The following is a 12,450-nucleotide window of genomic DNA, read 5'->3' on the forward strand; positions in this document are numbered from 1 at the left end:
TCCTCATTACATTTTTTACCCTTGTACAACCAATTTCCTTCTTGAGATTCTTCCCAACATGGAAAGGTTTCCCTTTCACAGTCTTAAACCATGAAATCATAATCACCTTTATGCGAAGCACTGAATAAAGTACTTTAATTTGCTATCTTATTTCACTCTTTATTTCAGTAATGAGAACTGCCACCCTCACCAGTGGTGAGGTTCCACTAGAACCTAATGAATTATTTCATAGCACTATTTCATAATTCACTTTGGTGAATCCTTTACAGGGACACTCATCAGGTCACAATAAACGCCCTTTACACTTTGCCCTCATTTCCTAACAGGCACCTCAAAATCAGCTACAACATCATAGATTTTCCTGCATTTCTAAAGTTTTCTTGTACTAATTTTAATTACTACCCCAATAATTGCCTCCAACTCTGACTTGACATTTTGTATATCCTTCAACACGTTGTTCAAATGTCAAATTTTTTGTTCAGAAAACTAATAATTTATTTTTTCCTATTTCTAATGTTACATTACCTTGTGTTGTAACCTTTCCTTTAAAAAACTACTAATCACTGAATCCTAACAAAGTCAGTCACGTAGATGTTTAATAAGTATCTGTTATATGCATATATTTATTGCATGTCCAACAAATCAAATATATTCTAGCAGCTGGCTTTCAAAGCAAGCATCCATTAAATGAAAAATTTACTTTTTACCATTAGCTTTTCTTACAATTATAAAGAGTGAAGCAGTACCTAATTTACATTCTATTCTGCAAACCACTACTATTCAGATACTTTCTCAAATTAAAAAAAGCAATAATCCATATGCTCAGCTCTATGTGTAACATATTGGTTGTTTGCATAATTCCAAACCACAATACTATAATAATTATTTTATTAAGTGCTTGCCATAGTAAGGAGAGGTAGGAGAAGCAGGAAGAAATTCCCCAACCAGGACAGCCTTGATAAATCTTAAAATATGATTACATCAGCATTCTGTTAAAAAGTATCTAGAATGTCAAGGACAGTGCTGTGGTGCAGCAGGTCAAAGCCCAGCCTGCAGTGCTGGCAACCCATAGGGGAACCAGTTCGAGTCCTGGCTGCTCCACTTCCATCCAGCTCCCTGCTAATATTCCTTGGAAAGCAGTAGAGGATGGCCCAAGTCCTTGGGATCCTGCATACATGAGGGAGGCCCAGAAAGCAGCTCCTGACTCCTGATTGGCTCAGCGCTGGCTGTTGCAGCCATTTGAGGAGTGAACCAGCAGATGGAAGACCTACCTCTCTCCCTCTTTACCTCTCTATGTAACTCTTTCAAATAAATAAAATAAATCTTTAAAAAAAGAAAGGTATCCAGAATGTGGAAAAATTCATTCAAAAAAATTCATTCAAAAAAATTCATATTCTTTTGACCCAGTAATTTGACTCCCAGAAACTCATTCTAAGAAAATAACTCAAATACTTTGTATGTACAAAGATTATTCATTGTAGCTTTACAAAACCCAATACAATGTAAATAACAAATACTGAACATGGGACACATTCATTAAATTATGTTATAAATAAACTATGTAATATTATATATCATTTTAAACTTTTGAAAATTAAGTTGAAGTTTTTAAAAACTAAAAAGTTGACATATAGTATTACATGGGAAACAGACACGAGACAATATGTACAGTAAGTTTATAACAGGAAAAAAATTCATATAAACAGATGAAAAAGAACTTGGATAATTTTTTCTGCTGAGAATAAAAATCCATTCAGTTCCCAGATATAATCAGCTAGCCAGCAAGAAAAAGGTGGGGAGGAACATATGCTCTACTAGCACCAGAGGTTTATTAATAACCATTTCAAAGGCTCATATTTGTTAATGCTTAAAATAAACTAAAAAAGATGGAATGGCTTACAGAGATTGCCAGATTTCCAGCCACTTCTCAGTGAGGTCACTGATTCATTATCAGAGTATACTAAAATGCTTTCATATTGGTACTTGGGTTAATTTTGCCAAAATGTGTCAGCAAAGCATTACATAAAACTACACAATACTATCACTCAATTAAGAAAATGATGTCAGCAATTGTAAAATGTATACCAATTTCAGAAAAGGTAATATATGGAACAGGTATGTCTTATAACTGAAAAAGGATATTTTAACTTTAATAACATGTTTCCTTAGATAAGCCTTTGTCAAATTTATCTTTAAAAAAGCTGTGAGGGCCATAAAAGTGTATATTTCTTTTCCTAATCTTTTATTCTAAACATAATAATTAACTAAAAATATCTTTCCTGATGCAGAGGAAAAGAGTATTTCAAAGCAGATACCAAAAGGATCAGGTAAAATTTTTCACTCTTTTATCATGAGGAAATTAGGGAATAAGTGGGATTTAAGTACAAGTAAGTATGTTAAAATAATAATGCTTCTAGGCCGGCACCGTGGCTCAATAGGCTAATCCTCCACCTTGCGGCGCCGGCACACCGGGTTCTAGTCCCGGTCGGGGCGCCGGATTCTGTCCCGGTTGCCCCTCTTCCAGGCCAGCTCTCTGCTATGGGCAGGGAGTGCAGTGGAGGATGGCCCAGGTGCTTGGGCCCTGCACCCCATGGGAGACCAGGAAAAGCACCTGGATCCTGGCTCCTGCCATCGGATCAGCGCGGTGCGCCGGCAGCGGCAGCCATTGGAGGGTGAACCAACGGCAAAGGAAGACCTTTCTCTCTCTGTCTCTCTCTCACTGTCCACTATGCCTGTCAAAAAAAAAAAAAAAAAATAATGCTTCTGCTCTAAATACTGAAAATATGTCTCATTCCAGCTGAGGATTAAATAGAGCAATGACATCAGAAATTTACTTTAAAATATCTACAGAGTAGTGCTGGTGTGCTTTTTCAACTGTGTCTGTACAGCAGACCTATCTGGAGGGTGTGCAGAACTCCCAAAAATTTGGTAAACAAGACAAATCAAGTCAGAATCTCTGACATCAATACTTTTTCCTTTTTTTTTAATTTGAAAGAGTTATAAAGAGAGAGAGAGAGAAAGAGAGAGAGAGAGAGAGATCAATCGATCTTCAATCTGATAGTTCACTCCCCAGTTGGCCTCAACGGCCGGAGCTGTGCTGATCCAAAGCCAGGAGCTTCTCCTGGGTCTCTGGATTGGAAGTGGAGCAGCCAGGCCTCTAACTGGCACAGATAATGAAATGCCGGCACTGCAGGCGGCAGTTACCCTCTACGCCACAGCTCCAATCCCTCAGCTGCCTTTTCTAATAGTATTTGAGTTTATAAATTTTCCTTTGAAAGCACTTTAGCTGTAATATCTCAGAAGTTTTAATATGTAATGTTTTTACATTTCTTTTATTTCTGCTGTGACTTTCTTCTTTTACCTACAAGTTGTTTAGAAGTTTATTAATTTGTAAACACAAAAGACTTTTTTATTCTGTTTTCTTCTGGATTATATTTTCCAATCTCCTTCCTCCTCTTTTTAGCTTGGAAGTTACTAATTTGTTTTCGCTTCCTTTAGTGGTTATTTTAGAAATTTTAATGTACATATGTAACTTTAAAAAGTGTGAAGTCAGTAGATATCTTTTTTTTTTCCTTTTTTTGAGAGACAGACATATAAATCCATTCACTGGTTCACTCTGTATAGGCATACAACATCTGGGATTTGGTGGGACTATAGCAAAGAGGCATAAACTCAGTCCAAGTCTCCTGTGTGGGTGTAAGGGATTCAGTTACCTGTACCATCTTGTGGTTCACATTAGCAGGGAACTGGAATCAGGAGCTGGAGTCAGGGATCCAATCCCAGCACTGTACTGTGGGATGCACGTATCCTAACCACTAGGACAAAAGCCTGCTCTGATGCAGTCATTCTGAGCAGCGTAACAACCCTAAAACAATAGAAGTCAAAGCACTCCCTCTTGCTCTGTATGCTGTTCTTGTCAGCCCTTGCCTGTTTTCTCAATTGAATTAATTTTTGTCTTTATTTAGTTCTAAACTCTCCCAGAGTAAGCACAATTCTTTTACTTCTGATGTTTTGGATTTCTGTTCATTTCTGATTGTTTATTAACTAAAGTCAGTTTGTTCACAGCTAACTCTTGGTCTGTTGGTGGGTATTTTGGTAGTTATTAGGTATGTATGGAGATATAACAACATTGACAGTAATCATGAATAAAATATTTTGTGTAGCCTTTAAGACTGATGGAGCCTCAGCTCTCTGTTATATAAAATGCTCATGCTAAGGCAGATAAAAAATATTTCATTGACAAAATTTTGTTTATCCAGAATCTTCAGAATAATCCCCCAGTCTTGGAGATTAAATCTAAAGTACCTTCCTAAAGGCACCCTCTTCACAGACTTCCTTATCCATATGTAAGGATGTAATGTGACTCTGAATTAATTTATTCAGTTTATGCAGCTAGAAAACTGTGAATTTCACTAATTAAATCTCATCTTGCTATTTAATAGGCCACTAATTTCATCAAAGAATACCTACTTCATTCGTTATGAAAATTGAGAAAACCTAAGTGAACTATCTCCCACGTATTACCCTAATTAAATGCTAGCTGATAAGTTTTTAACATGTAAATTCCTAATTAGCATAATAGACTGCTTGTAGAGTAATGGATCTCAACCATGGTTGAATATGGGAATCACCTAGGGAGCTTTAAAGTTGTTGATGCCTGGGACCAGCAGCGTGGCTTGGCAGGTACTACCCATGTTGCAGACCCACCCAGATGAAGCTCCTGACTTTGGCCTGGCCCAGCACTAGCCATTGTGGCCATCTGGATACTGAACCAGTGAGTGGAAGAATGCTCTCCCTCCCCACCCCCCCGACTCTTTCAAAATAAATAAATCTTTTTAAATATTGATGTTGGGGATGGCACTGTGACGCAATAGGTTAATCCTCCGCCTGTAGTGCCTGCATCCCATATGGGCACTGGTTCTAGTCCTGGCTGCTCCTCTTCTGATCCAGCTCTCTGCTATGGCCTGGGAAAGCAGTAGAAGATGGGCCAAGTCCTTGGGCCCCTGTACCCACATGGGAGGCCTGGAAGAAGCTCCTGGCTCCCGGCTTCTGATCGGCACAGCTCCAGCTGTTGTGGCCAACTAGGGAGTGAACCAGTGGATGGAAGACCTCTCTCTCTCCTTCTCTGACTTTCAAATAAATAAGTAACTCTGACTTTCAAATAAATAAATAAATCTTAAAAAAAAAAAAGAAAAGAAAAGGCAGCTGATAATGAATGCAAAAAGCAACTGACTTGGAAGTCAGAAAAAGACACATACAAATAGAATAAACTCAAATAAAGCAGAAGGAACAAAAATAATGGTAATGGGGAAAGGAAAAGACAAAAAAATCTATCTCAACTGATTTTTGACTTTTCTATCTCTATTTAGTTTCCCAAAAAGGATCAGATTGCGCCTACCAAACACAATCTTTAACTGACATGTAGGAGATATATTTGTATATACATGTATATACAAATGTATACATGTATATACATGTAGGAGATGTATGTATATATGCACATGTATATATGTATATATATATACATATATACACACACATATATATGTATATATATATATATAAGGAGAAAAGGGAGGTGTGAGTGTGGGTAGAGGTGGTAGCAAAAGCGATAGGAACACAATTAAGTTTTGTTTTTTTTTTTTTTTTTTAAAGAGATGGTTCCTTAAAAGTACCATTATTGAAAATGACGATCCTTTGGTAAGAATGATTTACAACCCTCCCCCCCAAAAAACCATGATGATGCAAAAAACAGTTTTAGGAATGAAAAAGGGGCTATGCCTACAAATTATATAGACATTAAAATATATAAACAGCATATTATGAAAAATAATTTCAAAATATACATGACAAGGAAATATTCCTAGAAAAATAACATAGCAAAATCAATTGTTAATACAACATCTGAAATTTTAGTCAGTAGTATAAAATATTCAAAATTTTAGTCAGTAGTATAAAATCATCTCTCAAAGAGAACTATGAAACTCAGGTAAAAAATTTTTTTAAGATTTTATTTATTTATTTATTTGAGAGGTAGAGTTACAGACAGTGAGAGGGAGAGACAAAGAGAAACATCTTCCGTCTGCTAGTTCACTTCCCAGTGTTTGCAATGGCCAGAACTGTGCCGATCTGAAGCCAGAAGCCAGGTGCCTTTTCTGGTCTCCCATGCAGGTGTAGAGGCCCAAAGACTTGGGCCATCTTCCACTGCTTTCCCAGGCCATAGTAGAGAGCTGGATTGGAAGAGGAGCAGCTGGGACTAGAACCGGCGCCCACATGGGATGTTGGCACAGCAGGCAGAGGATTAACCTACTGTGCCACGGCACCTGCCCAGGTAAATTTTACTAATAAGAAATGATCCTCATTTGCAATACATATAATCAACAAAGGATTGATATTCAGAATAAAAAATTCACAAATTGGTAAAAAGGATGATCTAATATACAAATAAGCTAATATTCTAAATGGGCATATCACTGAATACTAAATGACTTACCTGTCTACTTCATTAGTAAACAGAGAAATTTACATTAAAATCGTGATACCATACTAAATCAAAACAATGATGAAACTAAGACTATCAAGTACTGAAGAGCATACGGACCAATTACTGCTATGGAAAATGGAAACTGTGCAACTGATTTAAATAATTTAGCATTTCCCATGAAACTGTATATATAGGACCTGGTTTTTAACATACCTTCTATATTAGTAATAACCTGAAAATAATTTAACATTCATTAAAAGTAAGATAAATTGTAGTATATTCACAAGATAGAAAGCTCTAGAGCAAGGAAATTAAATAATGAATCTCAGGAATATAATGCTGAGCAAAAAATGAAAACTTAAGATTATATAAGGTATCATTCCATGTATATAAAGTACAAAATGTGCAAAATAAACAATATCTTGATCAGAGATCTAGATATATCATAGTAGAGCTTTATTAGGGAAAATACCAAACTCTGAATTTTGAGTACTTCTGTGGGGAGAGGTAACTTTGAGGTCACATATTTGACCTCAAAGATAGTTAAGTGTTCTTTTAAATAAGTGTTTTAAAATAGCTCAGTGTGCGGCCGGTGCTGTGGCATAGCCAGTAAAGCTGCCACCTGCAGCGTCAGCATTCTACATGGGTGCTGGTTCAAGTCCCGGTTGCGCCACTTCTGATCCAGCTCTCTGCTATGGCCTGAGAAAGCAGAAGATGGTCCAAGTCCTTGAGCCCCTGCACCCACGTGGGAGACCCGGAGGAAGTTCCTGGCTCCAGGCTTCAGACTGGCGCAGCTCCAGCTGTTGCGGTCAACTGGGGAATGAACTAGCAGATGGAAGACCTCTCCCCTCCCTCCCTCCCTCTCTTTCTCTAACTCTGAATTTCAAATAAATAAATAAATAAATATTTAAAAAAATAAAATAGCTCAGTGTGTCTTATTTGAAATACTACTTCTTTCCTTCATGAGATTTCAGATTTAAAAACAGTATCACTGAATATATTCATTTATAAAATATATCTTTAAAAATGTTCTCAATATATTGATAAGTACACCTTGAAATTATCTATAACTATGAAACTAAAATTAATGGAGGTATATGAAGGAATAGCATGAGCTATAACTTAAAAAATAATACACAATTCACAGCAACAACATAAAAATGTCATCCTACCTTTACAGGTGAAATATGAGAATGAGAAACGAATCCATGTACATTCTCAATTTCTGAGAGGTTCTTCTCTGAGACATGAACCAGCTCCGGACCTATCACCTCATTAGTGATTTGTGGGGAAATGTGTTCTGGAGGAGGTGCATCTTCATCCTGATACCGGTATTTCTGGAAAGAAGAATGTTCTGTATGAAGAAGTGCTGAAAAGCCACTTTAATTTAACTCATGATTTTCATAACTAACCACTCAATATTTCACAATATGAAAATTATATTTTATGGTTTGAAACATCTATGAGGGAAACAGGATACCATTTTAGAAGTTATGTCAGGCAGCTGGCACTGTAGCAAAGTAGGCTAAGCCTCAACCTGCGATGCAGGCATCCCATATGGGCACTGGTTTGTGTCCCGGCTGTTCCTCTTCGGATCCAGCTCTCTGCTAATGCGCCTGGGATAGCAGTAGAAGATGACCCAGGTCCTTGGGTCCCTGCACACATATGAAAAGACCTGAAGTTCCTGGCTTTAAACAGGCTCAGCTCCGACCATTGCAGTCATTTATGGAGTGAATCAGCACATGGAAGACCTTTCTCTGTCTGTAATTATACCTCTCAAATAAATAAAATCTTAAAAAGAAAAAAAGTTATGTCAATAAATTAGTAAGTTCTGTCAATACGTTAATAAAGTTATTTGACTATCAAAATAATTCACAGATGAAAAAGAGGTTGAACACGGATTTCCCTGTTGCTTACCCAATGTCTGTTGAATCACATATCTCTAAGATAAAGTTATTTAAATCAAGTTCAGGTGAAAAGCCAAAATAATTCATTTAAATTAGTCTGCTTTTCTTGTTCAGTTAACTTTCACAAAAATGAAAAACAGTCATTTCAATTGCTAACTGAAAATTAGTCCAGTAGATACCATTTTTTATCTACAAAATAATCTGCTAGATACTCACAAAATTCTATGCAATCTATTTTTAAAAGATTAACATAATTTTAGAAACCAAGACTACTTCATACCGTATACAAAAATAAATTATAATATAGGAAATAAAAGAAAACACAGTGTGTGCTCCTCAACTCAGGCTGAAAAGACCTGTGTGTGTGTGTGTGTGTGTGTGTGTATATATATATATATACAACAGTCAAAATTGAAAAAAATATTGTTTCCCATTGCCCTCAAATAAATACATCCACAAAGCAAAGGTACAAAAGAAAAAAATTTTTAATAAACAAAGATTAGTCACTATAAATTGCTCTTATAACTGATTTTTTAAAACAAACAACAGCAAATGTAAAAGGATTTTCAAAAAGTCATACAAATGGATAAACTTATAGGGAAAAAAAGACTCAGCATTTCTTTAGTAAAAGTGAAAAAAAAAAAAAAACGACGTCAGCATTCAGAGAAATGGGTATAGATCATCACATTCATTGGTAGAGGTCTTTTTCTAGAGGGCAGTTTGGCAATAGGTTTAAAAAGTCCTGAAAATGTTTCTACCCCTTGATCCAGTAATTTCACTTCTGGTAATTAATCTTGGAGACGGCATCAGTGAAGAGGACAAATATTTGTTAAACATTTTGTAAAAGTACATTTGAAAAGTACAAAGTACAAAAATAACTATGGACTTGACTGTTGAAACTATAAAATCTCCAACACATTTTTTTGAAAGCTTTTATTTGATAAATACAAATTTCATAGGTACAGCTTTTAGAATATAGTGGTTCTTTCCCCCATCCCCCACTCCCGTCCTACCTCCTACTCCGTCTCCCATCTCTTCATTAAAATTTGTTTTAATTTATCTTTATATACAGAAGATCAACGCTACACTAAGTAAAGATTTCAACACACAAAGTATAAAGTACTGTCTGAAGACAAGTTTTGCCGTTAATTTTCATAGTACAACTCATTAAGGACAAGAGATCCTACATGGGAAGCAAGTGCACAGTGACTCCTGTTGTTGATTTAACAATTGACACTCTTATTTGTGACGTCAGTGATCACCTGAGGCACTTGTCAGGAGATGCCAAGACTATGGAAGGTCCTTGAGTGCACAAACTCACTCAGTATTTGGACAGGGCCATAAGCAAAGTGGAAGTTCTCTCCTCCTCTCAGAGAAAAGTACAGCCTTCTTTAATGGCCACTTCTTTCCACTGGGATCTCCCTCAGAGATCCTTCATGTAGAACATTTTTTGCCACAATATCTTGGCTTTCCACACCTGAAATGCTCTCATGGGCTTTTTAGCCAGTACCGAATGCTTTAAGGGTTGATTCTGAGGTCAGAGTGTGGTTTAGTGCATTTGTCAATCTATGAGTCTGCTGTGTGGCCTACTTCCCATGTTGGATCATTCTCTCATTTTTAATTCTATCAATTATTAGCAGACATTTGGTCTTATTTATGTGATCCTTCTGACACTTATCCATTTCTTTATGATCAGTTATGCACTTAAAATGATCACTTTAACTAGTACGATGGCATTAGTACTTGTCAACTTAATGGGATTTGGAGTCTCATGGCAAATTTTTAGCTTTACCCTTAGGTGTAAGTCTGTGGGAATGTGTGCCGAACTGTACATCTCCTCTCTCTATTATTCCCACTCTTTTTTTTACAGGGCTCAATTTTCAAATGGATTTAAACACCTAAGAATAATTCTATGTTAAAAGTCCAACCAACAGTATTACGTAGAAAAAGAAAGTACTAAAAAGAATAAAATAGTAAGCTATTCCTTGACAGTCAGGACAAGGGCTGATCAAGTCATTGCTTCTCATAATGTCAGTTCTGCTTCTACAGGTTTCCTTTTAGGTGTTCAGTTAATTGTCACAGATCAGGGAGAAAATTTGGTATTTGTCCCTTTGGGACTGGCTTATTTCACTCAGCATGTTTCCCAGACTCCATTTTGTTGCAAATGACCAGATTTCATTTTTTTTTTACCGCTGTGTAGTATTCCAAAAAGTGCATATCCCATATTTTCTTTATCCAGTCTTCCACTGCCAAGTATTTAGGTTGATTTCATGTCTTAGCTATTGTGAACTGAGCTGCAATAAACATGGAGGTGCAGATAGCTCTTTATTTGCCGATTTAATTTCCCTTAAATTCTGGGGAGTGGGATGGCTGGGTTGTATGTTAGGGCTATATTCAGATTTCTGAAGTATCTCCAGACTGTCTTCCACAGTGGCTGCACCAGTTTGCATTCCCACCAACAGTGGATTAGGGTACCTTTTCCCCACATCCCCGCCAGCATTTGCTGTTTGTTGATTTCTGTATGAAAGCCATTTTAACTTGGGTCAGGTGAAACCTCATTGTGGTTTTGATTTGCATTTCCCTGACGGCTAGTGATCCTGGACATTTTTCATGTGTCTGTTGGCCATTTGGATTTCCTCTTTTGAAAAATGTCTGCTTAAGTCCTTGGTCCATCTCTTAGGTGGGTTGTTTGTTTTGCTGTTGTGGAGTTTCTTGGCTTCTTTGTAGATTTTGTCCAACACATTTTAAACAATACCTTTCTGTGAAATGGTATAATTACATGGGAAACAATTTGGTTTACATCAACATTAGCAAGGTTATTTAACATAATAAGAAATGTTGTGGGTCCCTGTCATTAAGCAGTGGGTTAAGCTGCTTGAGATGCTGGCATTCCATAGGGTGCTGGTTGAAGTCCCAGTTACTTCATTTCCAATCCAGCTTCCTGTTAATGTGTCTGGGAAGACAGTGGAAGTTGGCCCAAGTACTTGGGCTCCTGCCACCCACGAGGTGAGACCAGGATGGGTTCCTGGCTTCAGGCCCAGACCTGGCTGTTGTGGCCATTTGGGGAGTGAACCAAAAGATGGAAGATCTCAATCTCTATGTCTCTCCCTATTTCTCTGTCACTCTGCCTCTTAAATAAATAGAGAAAGAGAGAGGTATTTTTACAGGTTAACCCTAGTTATTTTCAAAACAAATGAAAAGACATTCTCTAACTTTATAAGGCTGAAGTTAGTATAATCAGAATTACAAAAATCTAACACAATTTATATAGGCAGTTAAATGGAAGCAAGATCTTAGTATTACCTTGGGGAAGGATATACCCACAAGGTATATTCTACATTCACAGCAATGTATTATAAAATAAAGAAAAATTCTAAACAAAGTACTTATCCACAGACCAAAAAAATAGCTAAGTTATGGAATGCTCATCCTAGGAAATACTATGTGAAGTTAAATTGGTAAAAAATTTACATAGAAAAAGCTGATGATACATTATTGAATGAGAAAACCGTTTTTCAAAACCATATATACACACATATATATGTAACATGCTTATGTTTATATACAGTTTGAACATTTTTAAAGTAATAGTGGATGTATATATAAATATTATAGACACATATACATCTCTGTGTATACAAAGGTACTTCAAAGAGTTCATGGAGGGCATGAGTTTGGCACAGGAGTTAAGACATCGCTTGGGATGTCTGCATCTCTAATTGGAGTGCCTGGGTTTGAGTCCCAGCTGTGCTTCCAATTTTAGCTTCTTGTTAATGCATACACTGGGAAGCAGTGATGATGGCTTAAAATAGTTGGGATTCCTGCCTCCCAAATGGAGACTATGATTGAGTTCCAGTCTATCTGGCTTCAGAATGGCCTAGTAATGGCTATTGCAGGCGTTTGGGAAGTGAACCAGCCAATGAAAGATCTCTCTGTCTCTCTCTGTTTCTGAGTGTCTCTCTGCCTTTCAAATAAATAAAAGTCAAATAAATTTTTTAAAATTAATTAAAAATGTTAAGTGTTCTTTTTAAGTTCATTGAAAATGGAATTAAAACACAA

The 12,450-nt window shown here is 36.7% G+C and overlaps 1 protein-coding gene across 39 annotated transcripts in view; it reads right to left on the minus strand.

Moving 5' to 3' along the window:
- Positions 1-12,450, minus strand: part of DLG1 (discs large MAGUK scaffold protein 1) — a 249,880-nt gene that overhangs the window by 149,247 nt on the left and 88,183 nt on the right. For all 39 annotated transcript variants that reach the window (XR_016233174.1, XR_016233173.1, XR_016233172.1 and 36 more), the window contains one exon: positions 7,657-7,821. Coding sequence is in view for 33 of the 39 variants with exons in the window: in XM_070072340.2 (XP_069928441.1) it covers positions 7,657-7,821 (165 nt within the window). In the remaining 6 variants the exon portion in view is untranslated. The remainder of the gene's footprint in view (positions 1-7,656; positions 7,822-12,450) is intronic.

Source organism: Oryctolagus cuniculus, chromosome 4 (genome assembly GCF_051225735.1).
Source record: "Oryctolagus cuniculus isolate XC-2025 breed Fujian yellow rabbit chromosome 4, ASM5122573v1, whole genome shotgun sequence".
Taxonomy (NCBI): Eukaryota; Metazoa; Chordata; class Mammalia; order Lagomorpha; family Leporidae; genus Oryctolagus; species Oryctolagus cuniculus.